The 22,185-nt window shown below is 43.7% G+C and overlaps 1 protein-coding gene across 1 annotated transcript in view; it reads left to right on the top strand.

The window, feature by feature from the left end:
* LOC5570556 (dipeptidyl peptidase 9) overlaps positions 1-20,903 on the top strand; it is a 30,998-nt gene extending 10,095 nt beyond the window's left edge. Inside the window, exons 2-7 of the mRNA XM_021855023.1 lie at positions 1,632-2,172; positions 2,237-2,431; positions 2,754-3,068; positions 3,140-3,362; positions 3,423-3,615; positions 19,625-20,903. Coding sequence (XP_021710715.1) covers positions 1,632-2,172; positions 2,237-2,431; positions 2,754-3,068; positions 3,140-3,362; positions 3,423-3,615; positions 19,625-19,829 — 1,672 coding nt within the window. The 3' untranslated portion in view covers positions 19,830-20,903. The remainder of the gene's footprint in view (positions 1-1,631; positions 2,173-2,236; positions 2,432-2,753; positions 3,069-3,139; positions 3,363-3,422; positions 3,616-19,624) is intronic.
* Positions 20,904-22,185: the final 1,282 nt, after the last annotated feature.

Below are 22,185 nucleotides of genomic sequence, written 5' to 3'. Positions count from 1 at the left end.
CAATATTCAATATTTTTTTTTAAAACTTCAGGAAATTTCACGACAGTCCCCCATACAACATTTTTTTGTAGGTCTTACCGTTTTTGAGTTATACGGGTTTATAAAAACAAGTAAAAAAAAACTTTGGGACTTAAAAAATTTGAGTTTAGAAAAACTTTTTTCCCTTAAAATATACCCGATTTGCAATGTATGGACGACTTTTAGTAAATTTAATTACGAAACTTTTTGCTTAAGGACGATCAAAATCTGAAATGGCCGTTTTTTGAAATCGACTTTAAAGTTTTGAATATATTTTTTCAGTGTAGAAAATGTGTTTCTATTTTTTCAATTTTTTTTTCTCTAAAACGTCAGGAATTTTCACGACAGTCCCCCATACAACACTTTTTTGTAGGTCTTATCGTTTTCGAGTTATACGGGTTTATAAAAAAAGTAAAAAAAAAACTTTGATCCTTTCCAAATGTTAGTCTAGATCGCTTTTGAAAAAACAAAGTATGTAAAGTATCTAAGTTTCACATAGTCTTCACACCCAGAAAGTTTCATTGAATTCTGAAGGGGTACTGACAACCCCTTTGTCGAGTTGGCGTGAAATCCGTCGTATAGTAATGTTCAATCAGTATCAAAATCTCCTAAAGCGTCGCATTGTGCCATCAGCAGCTCTTAGCATCACTCTCATATTGTTATTATTTTGTTTTTTATAAAATTTCTAGAAAGCGATCACTGTGTCAAGTCTTCTCCATTCCCTATACCCTACCCCAACCCTTCTTATCCTTTCCGATGGTGTTCAAGTGGTCCGCATAGACTATTACGGCCATTACCTATCCCTTCCCCCGGCTTTGGACTGACTTGCGCTCTCATTGCCCCACCAAATGCTGTAAAATGAAAATGAAATTTTTCGAGACACGTCAAGTTATCTTTATTCACTTGCAATTTGCAAAAATCAATAAGATCTGATTTTCAACATTATAAATGAAGAGGTAAGCACCGTTTAGATTATTCTGGATGTGGCCAGTCGGACCTAATGCCCTGAAGAATCGGCTATAGATTTTTTGGATACTAAACCGTTTTACTTCTCTAACTATAGACATCAAACTTGATAGTTTCGTGAAATGCGTTCCCATCGGCTCGATACACATGTTTAGATACAAATTGGCCACTTTATCGTAAGGCGTCCTGGCGACTCGAAAATGATCATTTCAAGGATCAAACAAATGCAGGACACATGGTTATTCAATTCAATCGTTTCTCGATAGGTTTAATTGATATAGTGACCACTTTATAACCGATACCGGAAATTTTCTGTGACTTGATATTTGCCTACCTCCAGGGGCACATAAGTACAGCACACTTTTCAGCCGACCTGACCCAGTAGCCCACCTGAATAACTCCGGCCACAGGAACATTTCCGAGATACTTTGGCCACTTTTAGAAACTAGATATGCTGGCCAGTACTCGCTGAGCGGTGAGAGTTTTACTTATTTTTCTTTCACTCAGGCCTATACGGGTTATAGCGCGGTTTAAGAAACGATCGAAAAAATATTTGAAAAAATGCGGGAATTCCTAAATTGAAAGATCAATGTGCCAAAACTATGCAACCTGGTTTTCAATCTATTGAAACTTTTTTTTTCTCACAGCGTCTGGGCGCAACTGCTGAACCGTGTGCAGCAACGGTTAGATTTGGTACTCATCCCGTTGGATAACTTTTGCGAACTGTATAGCAGCTCGTCACCTTCCCCGACGGGTGTCAATAACCACGGCCAATCAACAAACTCCACGAAACCTTGTTCTTCCAATGATTACTGGAAACTGCCTCTGGATCGTTCGACGCGCCCCATGCAGGTCATCTACACGGAAACCTCGAACAACTGGGTGAACGTCAACGACGTGTTGCAGTTTCTCGAAATCACCGATCACGAAGTCACCTTCCTCTGGGCCTCGGAGGAAACCGGCTTCCGCCATCTGTACTTGGTAACCTCTAGTCTTGCCACCAATGGCAGTAGCAACGTAGGTAGCAGTTCTAAAACCAATAACTCTGTCGACAATACTAACAGCAGTCATCACATGGACACCACTTCCGGAGAAGAAAGGATCAATAACAGTCACTATCATCAGCATTACAATCCCGAGAATCTGGATGGATCTGGCAGCACGTTGGTACCTCGCATTGCGAATAAGGTCTGTTGGTTGAGGTAACATTATGAAAAGGAACATTCTAACTTGTTCTGGGATCCACAAACAGGTTGCTCTGACTTCGGGCGATTGGGAAGTTCTAGGACGAAACGTTTGGTACGATAAGCAGAATCAGTTGGTTTACTTTATGGCCCTTCGTGAAACTCCGCTGGAAAAGCATCTCTACGTCGTCAGTCTGAAGAAACCTAATATCTTAAGATTACTCACCGTTCCTGGATACTCATTCACCGTAGAGTTCAATGATGTAAGTTACATATCGTCCCCTCGATGCTACAATTAAATAGCTTAAAAATCAATTTTTTGGGATACATGATTTTGAAAAATTTGACCGTTCTGCTTTGTTTAGAAAATAATCACCAAGTCGAGCTATCGTCGGCTGCTATTCAAGTGTCCGTGATCGGACACGCTTTTGAGTTTTTGATATGTTATAGAGCTAGTTAAGACCAACATTTTGGTACACTCAACTCAAAAAGTCCAAAATTTTAATTGCATAGTTGTAACATCAATAGGCAGATATGGAGGGCGCTTTCAAAAGAGTCTTAATTACTATCACCTTCTCCTTACAGAACTGCACAATATTCCTGCAGACGTATTGCAACATCCAAACGCTTCCCTCGTGGGAATTGGTACAGCTCAAGCAATTGTGTCCCAGCGGAAATGTGTCTGGGCTAGAACTTACCTCGATGGGATATCTGTTTGAGGGTGGCCCCTCGGAAAATACGCAGTTTAATCCCACAATCTACAGTCCCCGGTTGGCATCGGGGGAAACAATTCACGCCATGGTGTTCAAACCGCACAACTTCACACTGGGCGTAAAGTATCCAACGGTGCTGAACGTGTACGGCGGACCGGAAGTGCAAACCGTTAGCAATACCTTCAAGGTGGGTGCCTTCTGAAATCTTATGAACCTTTTTCAGTTTTCAAGTTTTTGTTTGTTTTCAACGCAATTTAGGGTATGCGACAACTACGGATGCACATGCTGGCAGCCCAGGGCTATTGCGTTGTGTGCATAGATTCGCGAGGCTCTCGGCATCGGGGTTTGCAGTTCGAAAGTCACATTCGCTGTCGCATGGGAACGGTTGAGCTGAATGACCAAGTAGAAGTGCTCAAGTTGATTGCCGAGCAGATCGGCTACATCGACATGGATCGGGTCGCGATCCATGGGTGGTCCTACGGTGTGTAATTGATCGGTTCTAACCTGAAGTACTTTTCATGATTCATTGATCAATTTCCAGGAGGTTACCTGAGCTTGATGGGCCTGGTGCAGTATCCGGAGATTTTCAAACTGTCGATTGCCGGAGCACCGGTCACCAGCTGGGAATACTACGATACGGGCTACACAGAACGGTACATGGATCTTCCGGAAAACAACCGATCCGGCTATACGGCCGGATCGGTGCTGAACTACATCCACAAGTTCCCCGATGAGTGAGTATTTTGTTTTGGGAAAATTGATTTGATTGTAATTTTTAAACAGAGTGCCAAGTAGGTACCCAGTAGTATAAATTCCAATGATTTATCTTAAATTCGGATGGCAAAAGTTATGTGAAAGCTTTAGAAAGCATCAACTTAAGTGAGAAGTTATCGCCATTGGGCGCAGATGTGCGGAGCATAAGGCGGACTATGATTGATGAAATGATGCTAGTCTTAAAGAAATACGCTAAGAAGAGGTTGCAGCTTATAAGAAACTAGCACAAGAAGTACTAGGTGCCGAAGTTGATGTGAGATCCTCTACTGTAGAAGCGATTCTCCAGTGTAAACACCTGGATGAAATCATCGATGCAGCGGAGGTCTTGGCTGCCTTCAAAGTGCAGCGTGACATCAACGTTGCCAGTAAGGCCATCCACCTTAGAAAGGGACCGCAGGGCACCCAGGTGGCGGCGATCTGACTGCTGGTCGCATAGGCCAACAAAGCGAAGATCTTGGGCATACTCAAGGTAGGCTGGTCGGTTTGCCGGTTGAGCATACAACAGCCTCCTGAAGTTTGCTTCAAGTGTTTCGGGGAGGGACATAAGTCGTGGAAATATAATGGTCCCGACAGAAGTAAGCGATGCAGAAAATGCGGCACCGAAGGCCATAGGGCAAGTGACTAAGTGCCTAATATGTGTCGACGGAGCAGACAACGGACACTTAACGGGAAGATCCAAATATCCGGGAGAATCAAAGCAGCCAAAACAAAAGTAACACAGTTGATTTTTAACCACTGTGATCAAGCCCAGCAGCTGCTTTGGCAGTCAGTCTCGGAAACGAGGATCGACGTGGTGTTACTATCGGACCCATACCACATACCAGCCAACAACGGGAACTGGGCGGATAGGTCTCAACACCTAGCAGCTATAATATGGATGAAGGAGAGCTGACAGCTTTGGCGAGAGCGTGTGACGCAACTATGCCGAGAAAATTGGAGCCAAGGAATCAGCGGCGTCCTGCATAGGGATGGTACACAAATTATGTCACGCTAAATATCAACTTTTTCGACCCCTCCCCCCCCTTTGTCACACTTTTTGTATGAGTCCTCCGGAAATTTTGTAAGACTTGTCACGCTTGGCTTGACCACCCCACACCCCACCCCTTGGAGCGTGACGTTATTTGTGCATGACCCCATACTGGTGTAACGACAGCCTCCGTGCAGCTTGCTTAAGACCCAGAAGACGCGCGCAGAGAGCTAGATCGGAAGCCAGCATGGAAGAGCGTATGGTGACCTACCGGCTGGCCAGAGCCGCGTTCAAACGGAAGATAGCGCCGAGTAAATCGAACTGCTACAAGCAGTTGTGCCGGGAAGCTGACGCAAATTCCTGGGGCAACGCCTATCGAGTAGTGATAGCGAAGATTAAGGGCCCAGTAACATCAGCTGAAATGTATCCCGACAAACTTAAGTTTACAGTGGACGGTATCTCCAAGCTTAAGTTTACAGTGGACGGTGCTCCCACTGCGTGGCCACCCACATCGTACGCTGACGTAGATGAAGAAAATGCCGGTATCCAAGTTTCTAACGCCGAGCTGATTACAAAAGCGAAGCTGAACAAAGCTCCCGGCCCAGATGGTATCTCCTACGTAGCGCTTAGGGCAGAAATCGTAGTGTTTCCAGATATATTTAGACAGCGTTGCAGAAGTGCTTAGCGGAAGGCTGCTTCCCAGACCGATGGAAGTTGCAGAAGCTGGTGTTGCTGCCAAAACCGGGAAAGCTGCCAGGAGATCCTGCTTCATATAGTCCAATATGCTTGCTGGATGCTCTTGGTAAACTTCTGGAGAAGCTCATCCTCGGCAGGCTGACGATCTACACGGAAGGCGAGAATGGATAGTCGAAAAGGCAGTTCGGATTCCGTGAAAAGACTTCGACAGCGGATGCTATTCGGGCAGCCATCACGTGCGTGGAGAAAGCGTCCAAGCAGAAGAGGAGAGGCAATCGATACTGCGCAGTGGTAACAATAGACGTTAAGAACGCGTTCAACGGTGCTAGTTGGGAGGCTAATGCCGCAGCCCTACACAGAATGCGGGTTCCCGAATATCTGTGTAAAGTTCTGCAAAGTTACTTTCAGAATCGGGTACTGGTTTACGACACGAACCAGGGACGGATGTCAATTGAGGGAGTTCTACAGGGATCCATACTTGGTCTAACACTGTGAAATATGATGTGTGATGGAGTACTAACTTTGACACTACCGAATGGAGTCGAGATCTTCGGGTTTGCAGATGACGTCGTTCTTGCGATAACTGGCAAGATTGCGGAGAAGGTGGAGATGTTGACGGCGGAATCGCTAGACACCATTCAATCGTGGATGGCTCGAGTCAAGCTGCAGTTGGCTCATCATAAAACGGAAGTGGTGCTGGTCAGCAACTGCAAGGCGGTTCAGCAGATCAACTACCATCAGTCCAACGCGCTCTTTAAAGCACCTTGAAGTAATGGTCGACAACAGGCTAAACTTCAATAGTCACGTAGACTATGCCTGCGAAAAGACAGCGAAAGCAGCTAACACTGTAGCTAGGATCATGCCAACATTGGAGGACCAAGAAGCAGTACGAGGCGTCTTCCGGCGACCGTATCATCGTCTATACTGAGATACGGAGTCCCGGATTGGGCTGCAGCGTTAGGAATCAAACTATGGCTATACGGGTAGCGAGTGCCTATCGCACTATATCGTCGGAGGCAGTGTGCGTTATCGCCGGAATGATCCCCATTTGCATCACTCTGGCTGAGGACATAGCATGCTACCAGCAAAGGGACACAATGAAATTTGGAGACGAACCAGCCATCGGCTGGTATATGAAATATTCAATGAATGTGAGGAATACCATCAGACTGGATACAATGCAATGATGGCGAGGTGGTAGCAGGAATGGAATAATTCGGAGAAAGGAAAGTGGACCCACAGGCTCATTCCTAACGTGTTGTAGACCAGAAAACATGGAGAAGTTAACTTTTTCCTGATCCAGTTTCTGGCAGACTGTTGTGATGTAGCGAGGCGGCCCATTTGGGCAATAAAATCGTGGGTTGGTTAACTTTAAAACTAATTTATTGAGATGGATAAAAACGTGACTTTAATAAACTACATCACACAATACAATAATGGAATCGAGCATCGTTCATACAACAATGACCTCTACCGGTGACAGTCGAGGCTGCCAACGGAGAGCCTAGTTGATAGCGTTAGGGTGACCATTTGACCCCAACATCTCCCTCTTTAAAATCGCTGGTAGGTGTTAAATCTTTGTGGCGGTCTTCTGTTACGAGAAGATCGACGAGGGACTTTAATCGCTGGCGAAGCTTCGACTGCTGATTGGAAACCAGCTGATGATGTCGTTGCTGATGACGACGAACTTGCTTCACTCGATGACGATGATGATTCTGAGGACGACACCCTGGTTGATAGGTCCAGCCGGGACTCCGGCGAGGGTGTTGTCTGAACTGGATCGGAAAACGTTGCAGGTTTAACTAAGTTGCATTCACTCAGTAAAATATCCAGCGGCAAAATATGCTCCTTGCTATTTCGATGGGTAGTTGTACCTCGGCTTCGTAGCTGGTTTATATGCGAACGGATCAACTTTCTCTCATTGACCCAAACGTTATACATTACTCGGCCGACCCTTTCCACAACCGTTCCTGGAGCCCAAGTCCACTTGTTATTGGCGTAGACTTTTGCATAAATGGCTTCATTCGGAATAAACGACCTGTGTCGGTCATTTGTGTCCAGCTGTTCTGACGGTGCCTGACTGCGTGGCGCGCGTAGAAGTTCCAGCGATGTTCTAAGCCGACGATTGTACATCGACTCTGCAGGTGATCGTCCATCAGGTGTATTTGGGTTAGGAGTGGTTCTGTAGGTGAGTAGGAATATATCCAACGCTGTTTTAATGGAATATTTCCCTTCCTGGATCTTTCTGACTGCCCGCTTAAAAGTGTCTACAAACCTTTCGGCCTGTCCATTGGATTGTGGGTGGAAAGGTGCTGTAGTTAAGTGTTCCACTCCGTTCTCGATGCAGAACTCCTTGAACTCGGCGCTCGTAAACTGTGTGCCATTATCTGACACAAGGACTTCTGGCATCCCCTTGTTGGCAAATAAACTTCGCAGCAGGTTGATAGTAGCTTTCGCAGTGATGTACTTGGTCGGAAAGATCTCCGGCCACTTACTGTATGCATCGACGACGACCAAGTAAAACTCGCCCTTCAGTGGGCCAGCGTAATCGATGTGCACTCTCTGCCAAGGAACCGTCGGTTTGGGCCACGGCTCTGGTGTTGCTTTTGGCAGAGATCTAGCTGCAGAGGCGCAGCTCCGACAGTCACGAACGTAATTGATGATTTCTTCGTCGAGACAAGGCCAGTAAACAAAACTGCGTGCGACAGCCTTCATTCGTTGGGCTCCTGGGTGCCCTTTGTGCAGCTGGTTCAAGCATCGCTTTCGGTAGACAGTCGGAATGACTAATCTATCGCTGAACATAATACTACCTTCGACGATGGATAGTGCTTCTTGACGATCGTAGTACCGCAATAATTCCTGATCTGTGACGTCTGACCGTTTCTTGGGCCATCCGTGTTTGACGAATCGGTACACCTTCCTGAGAATTGGGTCAGAATTTGTGGCTCGCTCCACCATTCGAAAGCTAAGGGGTAGCTGACTGATTGCGCTGTTTGCTACGGATTGCATGTCTTCTTCAAGGCTCGTACAGGCTACCACAAAGTCCTCATCGGGTTTGATATGCTGGTCAATTAGACGTGACAGCACATCTGCATTTCCGAACTTATCTGTTGCGACATATTCCATAGAAAAGTCGCAGGAAAGCAAAGTAAGGGCCCAGCGTTGAAGGCGGTTTGCTGTATACACTGGTATACCCTTTTTAGATCCGAAGATCCGTAAGAGTGGAGCATGATCCGTTTGAAGCCGAAAATGTCTTCCGAAGATGTACTTGTGAAATTTGGTCACTGCAAACACGATCGCTAATCCCTCACGATCTGGTTGAGAGTACTTCTGCTCGGCGGATGATAATGCTCGTGAAGCATGTTGGATAACCTTCATTTTGCCATCGGGGTACTTGTGGCTTATTGTAGCTCCAATGCCAATGGACGACGCATCAGCTGACACCACAATTTCTTGATGCGGATCGTAGTGTGCCAACAGAAGGTCAGACGATAACATCCTTTTGAAGTCTTCAAAAGCCTTCTGACATTCTTTTGTCCACTTGAAAGAAGAAGAAGAAACCTTGAGAAGTTCATCCAGCGGATATCTCAGGGCGCGCATATTCGGGACAAATTTCCCGTAATAATTAACGGCGCCTAAGAATGATCGGACACCAGTGAGGTCCTGTGGTGGAGGCATATCTTGGATTGCCTTGATTTCGTTCGGATCGGGGCGAAGGCCGTCTTTATCGAGAAGAAGGCCCAAATATCCGAGTCGCTCTTGTCCAAAGGAACACTTTTCTGGACGAATTGTAAATCCAAACTCTTGGATGCGCTGGAGAACTGCGTGCAGATTTCGCTGAAGTTCCGCTTCAGTCCTGCCACCAATAATGACGTCGTCCAGATAGCCCGAAGTAAACGGTAGTCCAGTCAGCATAACGTCCATCAATTGCTGAAAAGCTCCCGGGGCTGCTTTCACTCCGGGAGGGAGCCTGTTGTATTGGTACAAGCCCCGGTGGGTATTGACGGTGAGCAATTTCCGGCTGTTTTCGTCGACTTCCATTTGCAGAAAGGCGTCCGATAAGTCGATTTGGCTAAATATTGTGAAGCCAGTCAACTTGGAAAATATGTCCTGAGGCAAGGGCAAGGGGTACTGGTGTGGTAATAGACGATCATTTAACCCCGTTGAATAATCGCCACATATTCGGATGCTTCCATTCGACTTTCTGACGACAACAATTGGCGCCGCCCACTCCGAAAAGTCCACGGGGGCGATAATGTTTAGGCTTTCCAACCGATCAAGCTCCTTGTCTACAATCGGTAGCATCGCATAGGACACCGGCCGCTTTGGTCGAAAAACTGGTTTGCACGCCTCCTTCAAAGCCAAACTAACTTTCGTTTTCGTGCAAAGTCCCAGAGTCGAGCTGAAGAGTTTGGGATAGGCCTTCTGCAATGAACCTTCATCGATCGGTCCGTCACCGCCGATGAGATCACAAAACTTATCCATCGGTAATGACCAAAGGCTGAGTTTGTCGATGAAATCGATCCCTAAAAGATTCAACGAGTTGCTCGAAACGTAGATGTGACCGGTACTCACCGAATCGTTGAGCGAAACTATGCACATGAACTCAAAGTCAAGGCGGAGGTCTTCCCCTGATGCAGTCTTAGCGCTCTGCACAGTCGGAGTAGCTGCTGGCTTACCGATTCGCTCCCATGTTTGCTTCGACACTATGGTGATGTCTGATGCTGTGTCCAACTGGAGTCGCACCGGAATGTCGTTCAACTTCACCCAGACGAAACAACGTTTACCTTGAACGTTGTTGACGGAAACGACGGTTTTGGTGGAGAACTGCTTATTGTGGGATTTCCTAGTCTTCGCTGATCTCTTAGCACTGTCGCAATATCCTTCTTTATGTCCCAGTTGTTGACAGGACGAACACTTGTGGTTGACGAAGCTGCAGTCTCTTGCGTAGTGCATCGCACCACAATTCCAGCAAGGCGAAGCCGGCCCACTCTTCCGTGATTGCTGCTGCTGTTGGTGATAGTGGGTACGTTGTTCGCTGAATGGTTTCTTGGAAGGCTTGCGGTGTTGCACGTTTCCCTTGATGGCTTGAACTGCTGGTGCTACCGGATTTTCGATCATAGCTGTATCGTTCTTTAGGTTGATCAACCGTTGGCATTCTTCGATGAGCGCATCCAGATTGGCACAGTTGTTATCCTCGATGTTCGTACCTCCGAGTCGCGTTCTGATTTCAACCCACAAACAAACATCAAACATTTGAACTGGGCCTCAGACATTTTTGATAACTCAAACTCCACACACATTTTGTTCACCCGACAGGCATAGCATACGTAATCTTCGGTGGGTGATTTTGCGATAGTGAGTGTGGAATACCGTTTCTTCACTGCTGACTCTTTGGTGCCGAAAAGGCCATGCAGCTTCTCCACCGTCTCCGAAAATGAAAAATCTTTCGGTGCATTTGGGAGAATGTAACTCACATAACGGTAATGCTCCTGAGTTCCTAACCGACGGAGTAACAGCCGTACCTTCGCACTGTCATCGATTCGTTGGAATAATGGAATCGAGCATCGTTCATACAACAATGACCTCTACCGGTGACAGTCGAGGCTGCCAACGGAGAGCCTAGTTGATAGCGTTAGGGTGACCATTTGACCCCAACACAGACCATGGATGCTTCCGGAAATATCTGTATAGATTCGAACACGCAGAGTCTCCATCCATAGCCTCAAAGACTGTGCCGCCGATCACAACCGGCTAGCACGCAGCGACACCGTCTCGGATAGTCCAATCCAGCCCATCACCTCCTTGAGCCATCGTCTTGGACGATCATTCCACCAAAAGCACTCGTGATCTGTGTGGCAAGCAGAAGTGCAATATAGTCTCGCTGAAGAGAGACGTCGTGCTGGGACTCTGTCGCGTTGAAACTTTGTCACGCTGGGACTTTGTCGCACAACATCTTCGGTGCGAGAGAGTTGAGTGCGTGTCGCAGTGCAGCTCGCGACGCAGCCAGTCGATCGCTTGTGACATCGGGAATGCAATGGGCGCAACACCACGGGGCTCCCAACGAGTATTAACAGCGATGGATTATGTAGGGCTAGTTTGAGCGTAGAAGATAACTGTATGTATACGGCAGAGTTTATGAATGGAGAGTTGCGCGAAGAGTGAAACCAAATCTACCTATCGAACTGTCAAACCGTCTACCTATCGAGCAGACCAGCAAAACAGATAGGGGCTATTTTCGAAGACGAAGAAGAACAACCATTCAAAGAAGTCTCTTCGCGCAACTCTCCATTCATAGACTCTGGTATACGGTAGATTAAGCATGATTAAAAGATGATAGTTTAAAGCAGCAAAAAACATTCTCGTTAGATGCCGCAATTCCTTATGGGATCAATATTGTACTTGATAGTTCAGACAATACTCTATTGATGGTGCGTACGATTTAGTTCGTCATTACGAATTGGTTCAATTGATCACTCTAGCTATTTCGGTGATTCAATCGTAGATTAAGAACATAGCCATTGTTAGCGTTTTCCATTCCGACAGTTTCCTTAGCCCAACAGGAAAGTTGTCACATTGGCCACTCACACAACGTGGGTTTTTATGTTGGGCGCCATGTTACAATATATAATAAATTAAGACATTTACACAAGCAATAGGGGGGTCCCGTAGCCTCGAGGTTACGCTTTCGCTTCGTTGCGTTCGTTCCCAATCCTCCCTCACAAAAAACTCCGTCCAGTCACCAGAAGACGCCGCACGAAGGACCGTGTGTTGGGGAAACACATCCATCATCTGTCAGTATCGGATGGTGACAGACAAACTGACCCTCTTTGTAGGCAGACGAATCACAGAACATCAACTTTCATTTGTAACGTTCTCAATACTACTTTTATGGAGAACGTCTCTATTTGAGCCCTACGAGATGACGAGGTTTCCTAATAAATGTTTGGGTCCTCAAGTCATTCCCGCAAATACAAATGTTTTAATAAGCTTGATTGCTTTTAGTCGACAGTGGCCTCACCTCAGCCCAGTTCTGTCCTCCTAGCTGAATTTTTGTCTAGGATTCTATCTCCTACAAGGGCACCCCTATGATGAATCGACCCTTTTGACATTAACAAATTGATGTCTGGGGTCGGGAATCAAAAATATGCACAAATTAATCAAGTCCTAATTTGCCTTCTTTGGGGCTATTTTAACACGTCACAAACCATGTGCTTTCTTGGAGATTTTATTTTTTTAATATCCTTTGTAAGGTTCTAGTTAATTTGGCTTAGGGTCTTTTACACATTATTTAGTGATTTAATGCAAATGGTCCAACATTCAACAATTACCATTTATTGTAACAAAAAATTATAAAAATTGTCCGGCCTATCGAGGAGACCCCGGAACATGTTATATTCGACTGCCCTCGATTCAGGGATATACGAAGCGAGATGATATCAGAAACCGCAAGCGTGCTTAATCCGGACAACATCGTGCAGAACATATGCATGGAAGCACTTGGAATGCGGTGAATAGGGGGATAACGGCAATTATGTCGTTGCTGCAAAGAAGATGACGTAAGACCAGAAAGCTCGATCGCGATCGGAGTAGGCTAGATCCTCCGTTGGGGGCTAGACTGAGTAGAGCGAGCGTCGGTGCGCCTGCAAACCGGAAGTCATCTTCCAACCGGAATTACAGAACCGACCCTGGCACTTTGCCGACTAACGTCGAGTCGGAGTTGAACAGGGCTCTGACTCGAGGCCAACCCAAGGGAAGTATGCATCGTCGCACAGAACGCTGTCCAAAGCACCGGCGAGATCATCAACCACCAATTGGGCAAAACTAGTAGTCGCAGAGACACCGTAGAAATTTCGTACTGAGCAGCATTTTTGGCGACATTAAGCTCCAACAGCGAACTAGCAGAACAGCCAAAGGCTGAGATTGACGAAGTGCACGAGCAGGCTCCTCAAATGAAGTTGCGTGATATAGTTCCGGGGGAGTTCGAGGCACAGAAGCAGTAGGGAAAGTTTTTTAGTGGTTAAGCACGTCTGCCTTCGGGCTAGACGAAGATTGCTACGCGCACGCACAGAAGCACAAAGAGAAGAACGTGGTACAACATTCAGAGAGGTAAAGTTAGCTCCCAAAAAGGAAATGAAAAGTCGAAAATGGGCTTGCTTTGATAGTCTATGCCAGAGTGCCAACTTGAGTCCGGAAACGTAATCGACTCTAGGTGCTATCCAGTCGGTTGTTCCGACAGCTTAGGTGGCAAACGAGCACTACACTAACCTAATGATAAACCTCTCATAAGACTAAAGTGGCCCATACTAGAGACGGTGTTGGAGAGCAACTGTCAAGTATTTCTTAAAACTTGTAATCATCACTTATGACAATCCTCAACACTTCAATAAACCATCCACAAGTAGTTCTCAAGACAAGTTAAACTCACAATATGTTTATCATGTTGGTTTGGCTAACGAATTTACCGTAAAGTGCCGTAATTCAGCGCAGTTAAGGAATAAAACGATTCAAATGGTTACTTAAAAATTAATATTGCATCAACAAAAAAGCTTTATAGGTGGATCGCTAGCAAATCTATTCTAGATTATGGGAAAAATATAAACTAGACTGTATTCATAATTTACATCCGGGAATTTTTTGAAATAGTTCACTCGTTGAAATTACCTAATTCCGCGCATTTTTTAAATGCTTTTCCATATTCCGCGCAGAAGAATGCCTAATTCCGCGCACTCATGAAACAATCAAATTAACATTAATTTGGATGAGAGGCTGCATCCATTCGTTACGTAACACTTAAAATTGAAAATTTTCAAGCCCCTCTCCTTCCGTAACACTTTTTGTATGAGAAAACGTAGAGTTTTGTATGAACCGTAACTTTTTAGTCTACGTTCAGTTTTTTTATTATTTTTTGTCTATCACATGAAATAAAGATAACCAATACCGTGGCATTGGTACGTGTGAATTTCGTCTAGGGGAAAGTGGGGCAATTTGGCCATCTTAAGAAAAGTCGTAAGAATTGCAATTTTTAGATCAATAAACTAAATATGCACGATTTCCATTGTCTTAAAAAAATCACGAATGAATTTTTCGTCGATTTTTTTGTCGATGGGGTGATATGAGCACCCTATTTTATGTTGTGAAATTATCTCATAGAATCTAACAATTTAATTATTTTATTCACTGAACTGGAAAGTTTAGAAATCAAATACTCTTTCGAAATCTACTGAGCTCATATTTGGCTTAAATATGTTTCTTATTGCATAGTTTTAGACAATTCGGTCGAGAAAAAAACCCCATCTTCTTCTTCTTGGCATTAACGGGAATCGAACCCAGACACCTTCAGCATGGCTTTGCTTTGTAGCCGCGGACTCGTATCACTCTGCTAAGGAAGGCCCCTGAAAAACCCCCATGCCAGTGTGAATCATTCCACCCCATTGTAAATTATTTCAGAAAAAGTTATACTAAAAAATCTGATTTTAGGGGTATTTTATACAGAATGCTCTGTAACTCGTGAACAAACATTTGTACAAAGTTGGTGTCTGAACAGAAAAACTTTCATTTATCATTATCTACAACTTTGCTCAAGACAGCTACCCGATTTGAGCAATTATAGAAAAAATGATTTTCACACTGCACTGCTAGGTTTATAGATCGCTAAAATTTTTATATCAAAATAAAGCTTATGGTATATTCTTCAACTCTTCAGAAGACACCAACCTTCTAAAATCACATTTAGACATCGAAAACTAAAAAACGCACGTTTCTCGGGCTCTGAACCAGTGTGCATTGGCGAAACCGCCCCGACTACCCCTATTTGTATTCTGCACTGTTCATACAATACAAGGACTAGTTCGCATTATTGCTTGGAATCAATAAGTTTAAGCAAATCAATTAATGGTATCTTATTTTTTTAAGCATAAAAGAAACCTCAGAAGAACCTAAGGATCATCCATAAATTACGTCACACAAAATATGGCCATTTTCAATCCCTCTCCTCCCTATTATCATACTTTTTGTATGGAGGCTTCGTAAATTATGTAGAGATCGTAACGTTTCCATGAATCATTTCCCGAGAATGTGTCGTAATTTGTGGGGTCTTCTACAAATTACGACATATGTTGGTTTTCCAATAATTCTATATGGATTGTATAATATAAATAAGAATCATAACAAGTGTACATTGTCAATGTTATGTGTAATTCATTATGCTAAGTCAATTTTGTGCGCACAGATGTATAGACTATTTTTTTTGGAGCTGTGCAGAAACCGCGTGGTATTTTTCCCTGTAAGGGACCGTCCATAAATGACGTAGCTTTTTATGGGGAGGGGGTAGTTTACGATTTTGCTACTAACCATGTATTAAGTATGGAAAAATAGGCTACGTAGGGGGAGAGGGTGTCAAAAATTGGTCAAAAAATGGTCAAAAAATGCTACGTCATTTATGGACGCTGCCTAAGTGGGCTTTCCCGATATTCAGCTTGTACATAAAACGCATGAATGAAGTTACTTTTCAGAGAAATAGACAGATATGAAGACGGATATAGCATGTTTTACTTGTCTGTTGTTATACGAAGAACAGTGCGCGGAATTAGGGCATTATAAAAAAAAGACGTAGCCTAATTCCGCGCAAACTTTTTTAATAAAACTTTAATAAATTTTGCTAATATTTGATAATATATCATAGAAGCACCATGAAACATATCTGTAGCAAGTAGTTCCATGGAATATTGCATAAAAAATAAAACATTTTTGATAAAGAAATCGCGTTTGTTGTTGTCCTACAGTCTTAGCACGGACGCTAAGAAAATTAGAAAAATGACGTCTACTCCGACGGGCCTTCACTGATTATTTTTTTATGCCGCGAAAAAATGCCTTATTTGCTTTTATTTGTGATTCAAACTTATGCTAAATCAAAATAGCCTCGAATAGCATTAAAAGTTGCTGAAATATTAATGTATATTTCCATATATAAATAATTTTGTATGAAATGCGCGGAATTAGGCACTGCGCTGATTTAGGGCACTTTACGGTATAAATACTTCTTCATAAAATTATCAATCAATAATAATGAAACAAAATGCAAATTAAAACATCTGTGATGATAAATTTTCGTTTTTTTTTTCGATACCTACCTGTGTTTTCGGTTGTCACGCTTATTACATCGTGAATATCATGCATGAAACACCCGAAACGCACAATGCGCCTCGACAATATTGCATTTTCAGAAAAACGATTTCATCAATTTGGTGCCCGAAAATGTTGAACAATCCAGCATACATGGATTCTCCCATCATGGCTCCCTTGCCAAAGCATCTATAATTACAATCATGGCGGTAGTTTTACTCAACACCATCATAGAACCATGATATATTTGCTGAACTCGGGCAAGCGTAACAAATATCACTTGAGAGTTCTTAGGCTTAAGACGATCTTGATGAAGACAAACTGATCTTCTTGAAGAACGTCATAAGATTCGTTCGTTTTATTCAAGAGAAGCACAGTTTGGCGTTTGTTTATTTACACTTTTCGTTTTTGGAGAAAAGCGTTCATGCTAGATTTTGTTACGGCATGAAATTCAAAGCTACAAAACGACTAAAGGTAAGTATCTCCAGCTGTGGAACTTCTTAATAAGGCCCAGATGTTGAGCAGGGAAAGCAATCGGACATTTAACCACATCCAGAAGTCCACCTTGCAAGGACGTGTCCAGTGGTCCAGTTCCGCTCTTATATCAAGGCCAAGGGGAGGAAGATCACTGGAACTGGTTGATGCGTTGTTAGTAAGTTGTGCGCCGTGAGTTCAACAACGACTTCCGTGGAGAACAGATCTAAAATCCACGTAAGACGCCTCCGTAAACGATAGGATTTATAATAATGTACATACATATTAGTGCGCTGATTGATGAGGGAGAAATTTATGAGTTCTCAGCCAAGAGTTCTTACTCTCGCTCGAGCGCGTTCTTACATATAAGTACGAGAGTTTCATAAAACTGTTGCCAAGGTCTGGGAGGGAGGCACCGATACTACACACGAAATATAGGACAACGTTATTTTGAACTGCAAGATAACTCCAGCTTGCCAACAACAATCAAGGCAGGCTTCGAGAAAATCGGTAGTTTCCTTTTGTTGTGCACCTTCGATCTTTCCTGACAAACATGAAAAAAGGGCCACAGTTTTCTATGCACTAAATATTGATTTTCATTGGAAAAAGTAGAACGATGCGTTTTTCAATGCTTTATGTTCAATCAGATTGAATGGTGCTCACGTGACATTACTTGCGTTATGTGCATCAATTGATTTTCATTCGATTTTTATCACTTTTGAAGAAATACGAAAATGTGTTTTAATCAGTTACGCGCTTTTTTCATGTTAGTCCAATGTTTGAGATCTGGGCTCACAGTGACAGTTCGTGACAGCGGAATCTCGGCTCACTATGACGTACAGAAATTTTGTATTGGTTTCTCCCTCCCAGGCCAAGGTCACTTGTTCTTATTGAAAATAAAGTTTTATGTGATACATTCGAAGTGTTCTTGAAGAAGTATTTAAAACCAAAAATTGTTCAAGATAATTTCTACTGGGTGAAAATCACAATAAAACCTTGAAGAATATGTAAATCAACGATAAAACTATCATAAAAATAAATAAAGCCAGTTAGAATCTAAATTGTTACTTGGGAATCGAGCATGAAAAGAGCGGCATCCATTACTGCGCGGTTGTCACTCTGGATGTGAAGAATGCGTTCAACAGCGCAAGCTGGGATGCGATAGCCCACGCATTTCACCGCCTCAAGGTACCGGTACAGTTGTGTAAGCCTCCATGAAGCTATTTTGATGGTAGGATTCTACTGTATGACACAGAGGAGGGACAGAAAAGCGTTCGAATTACCGCGGGAGTACCTCAAGGTTCAATGTTGGGCCCGATGTTATTGAATGCGATTTACGATGACATACTGAGGCTGCCCCTTCGTACGGGTTTTAAGATTGTTGGCTTCGCCGACGATATCACCCTAGAAGTCTATGGCGAATCGATGAAGGAAGCAGAGTTGACAGCAGCTCACTCTATCCCACAGTTGAGAAACGGATGAAGTCCAGAAAACTAGGACTAGTCCGTTAAAAGACTGAGGTGGTGGTGGTTAATAATAGCAAGGCGCTTATCTCGGTAGGTGATTGCACCATAGAGTCCAAGCGATTTCTTAGGTATTTTGGGGTAATGATCGATGATAAGCTTCTGCTTCGCTAGCCACGTTAAATATACATGAAAAAGGTCATCTACGGCTATAGCGTAGTGTAATTGTCAGCAAACGCAAGCTCCTGGCAGGCGTGGCGCTATCCATACTAAGGTATGGAGGTCAAAAACGCTTAGAACGAGCAGATACCGGTGGGGAAGCACTTATAGGATCATGTGCTTAAGAGTAACAAGTGTATTATAGCCGGGATGACGCCCATCGAGCAGATCATCAAGGAAAATGTTCAATGCTTCAACCAAAGAGGTATCAGAGGAGTCCGCAACGCGTGTAAAGAGGCAACGCTCAGAGGTTGGCCGCAAGAAATAGGATAACTCCACTAAAGGTAGATGGACCCATCGGCTGGACCCAAATGTGTCAGATTGTTATAAAAAAAGTCATGGGGAAGTGAACTTCCGTCTGACGCAGTTTCTACCAGGACGTGGTTCTTATAAGCAGTACCTGCATAGGTTCGGGCACTAAGGATCTCTTGCGTGCCCCAATTGTGCTGGTGTGGAGGAAACAGCGGAGCATGTCGAGTTCGATTGCCCGCGTTTCATTGTTGTGAGAGATCGCATGCTCGCTACAATATAATAGAGAGAATGCGTGCGGATGCCGAGTGCTGGAATGCAGTAACTACGGTTGTCACTCACATTATGTTAGAAATGCAGCGACTATGGTGCTCCGACCAAGAGTTGGCTGCAGAGGATTAGCCCTGCCAAGGCTGGTCCCCTGTAACATTGTCTAAGTCGGCTGGGAGAAGCAGATTACTTAGGCTACTTCTACTATATGTGTTACGTGCACAGGCTCCTCCCTAAAGAAATACCGTAAGGTGGTTCCTGGGAGATAAGGGTCTGAGGCCAAGGGTAATGTATGTGCACTCTGTACATCACTTAAGCAATTCAACAAAATTTGCTCAAGTACAGTTCATGGGCTGGTTTTAGTAGGTCGTCGTTGGTGCGGCATCTCCATACTCCCTGAGTTACCTTCTCAGGCGTCTGTTTGCAGATCTCCCCTTTGTAAAAAAAGAGCCATCCTCTAGAAATGTAGAAAATTGATTTTATTTATTTTTATTTCTCATTTTCCAGGGACAACCGTCTGCTCATCATTCACGGTCTGATCGACGAAAACGTCCACTTCTTCCACACATCACAGCTCGTCAATGGACTGATCAAGGCGAACAAACCCTACCAGCTGCAGGTCTACCCGAACGAGCGTCACTCGTTGCGCAACATGGAAGCCAGCAAGCACTACGAAACCAAGCTTCTGTCCTTCTTGCAGAACCATCTGTGAGTGTCCCCGTCCGCTTCCGTTGATCCACCCGCCACCTTCTGTTTTCCCTTTCTAGTCCGTAACATTGTGCTTTCCCTGTGTAAGTGCTGTCCTCGTAACAAAGCAAAAAGGAACCGACCGAAACAAACGCTCGTTGCAAGGTGAAAGTTTTTGCTTGTATAAATTGTTAAGAAATCAAAACTCGACCGCACCGTGTACTCTCGTATAAGCAATCTATTGTATCCTAATCCATTTACTCTAGTAATAGCGCTTTGTTTGTTTAACTGTTATTATGCTTTCGACTGAAGAACCATGCGACCGATTTAGGTAACCGCAATCGACTGAAGTGATCAATCACCTTCATCCCATGGTCATGCCGTATTAGGATGACCGAACGACCCATGTTCCACTGAGTCAGATTCACATGTAGGTTTTTAGGATCGTTCGTTCGCTATCGATATAAGAGATTCATAAGTCTATCAACTTCGCAATGTAGTGTACCATCAAACACCCTAAGACTTATGATAGCAGTCAGTCATCCATTCAGTGCAGCATCTTATCCATGTTTTAGCAATTGTATAGAGAGGCAACTAGCAAAGATGGGAATGATACATATTTTGTGAGAAAAATATGTAATGCGATCGTCTATTTTACTCCAAGCAAAAGCAATTAGGCAATACATAGTAACGTGTTCTTTATATGTGTAGGACTTTATTTTCGTAGCTTGTGGGTTGACCAACAGTGAAGTGTATGATAGAAGTTTTTGAAGCATTGGTTTTCTAGCGACACGGATTGTTTATTTTTTAACAGATGATGATTTTATCCGATTTTAGTAGAAAGATATTCGAGCTGTAGGCGCTTGCTAGGGATCGTTCTTTCGTTGGCTTTCCTTATAACGTATATTTTTCTATTGAGAAAGTACGGCGAACGTGCGTACAGCAAACATCTATCAGTAGAACGATACTGAAAGCACTCGGAAGCGTTGAGCTCGCGTGAGAAAGCTAATTAAGGAACACTGAAAATAAAACTCATCATCGTAAATGCAGCAGATCGAAGTAATATATTTATTGTGCACAAAAGATATCAAATGCAAAACTGTATACAGTTGTTATTGTGTGCCGAAATCTCAAACAGTTAATTAAACGTTTTGCTCTATTTTCAGGTTGAACGTGTCACTTGTCTATACTGTGCTGTAGATAGATAGATTTCATTGAGAAAAAAGCGGAGAAAGTCGACTTGTGATGTTTCTGATGCCTAGCTGATATGGCGAATCTGCGCCTTCTCGGTGGCTCTGTTAGAAAGAGCGCATAAATATCTCAAACTACACCCACAGGTAAGGTATAATCATTCCTGGATTATGATATTTGGTTTTATCCAAAATTGATTACTATTTTGTATTATAACTTTAATGAATGGGCACTACCGATGTGAACTGATGGAGCAGAACTATTAACAATGAAGAACTAACTATAAGAGAAACGTGATCCTAAAGATAAAACAGCTGTTTAGCTTCAGGTTTCAGATAAGACTAACTGTCTCATATTTTGGTGATTCGTTCGAGCCCTTCGGCTCCATGATTAGTTCGTCTTACGAAGCAGAACGTCAGATGACGTTTCGATTGCGCTAGGGTGCGCACGTAGTAGCTGTCTTACCAGCAATACCTGAATCTCAAACAACAGCAGCAAATGTGAGTATGTAAGGCGTGAGTTCTCCAAACACCTTGAATTCGGGCCATTAGGGTTGCAGGTAGTTCTCTTTTTATAGATTTGGTCACTATCCTAATGCAAGTATTTAAAAAGTCGGTATTTTTAATGAAAGGTCTATAAAGTCACTTATTTCTTTTTTTCCTTGCAACGAACTCTGGTGTAAAATTCTAGAGGTTCCAAAGAAACTCAGGAATTCTTCTAATGATTTCTCCAGAGATTAATGTTGTAATACATTTGGAAACTCCCCAGAAATTTAGATATCGCCCACCAAGCACTACCAGAAAAAAAACTGGAAAACATGGAATTATCAGGGAATTCTATTAAACCTGGAATTCTCAGAGAATTTTGATAACCATCAGGGGAATTTATTTGAGAGATCCTTGAGCCTTGAGAAGGATGAACCACGAGCTTGCGCTACAGTGAACCCAGTATCCAGAAGGTCGCTAAAGCTGGAAAGGTACGATGGGCGGGACACGTTGTGAGAATGCCGGACAACAATCCCGCAAAAATGGTGTTCACCTCAAATCCGGCCAGTACAAGACGAAGGGGAGCGCAACGAGCTAGGTGGTTTGACCAAGTGGAGCAGGATCTTGGAAGTGTGGGGCGATCGAGAAACTGGAGGTTAGCAGCCCTGGACCGAGTTAATTGGCGTAACATTGTGGCGCAGGTCA

This window comes from Aedes aegypti, chromosome 3, assembly GCF_002204515.2.
Source record: "Aedes aegypti strain LVP_AGWG chromosome 3, AaegL5.0 Primary Assembly, whole genome shotgun sequence".
Classification (NCBI taxonomy): domain Eukaryota; kingdom Metazoa; phylum Arthropoda; class Insecta; order Diptera; family Culicidae; genus Aedes; species Aedes aegypti.
This window is presented reverse-complemented; position numbering and strand designations above follow the sequence as displayed.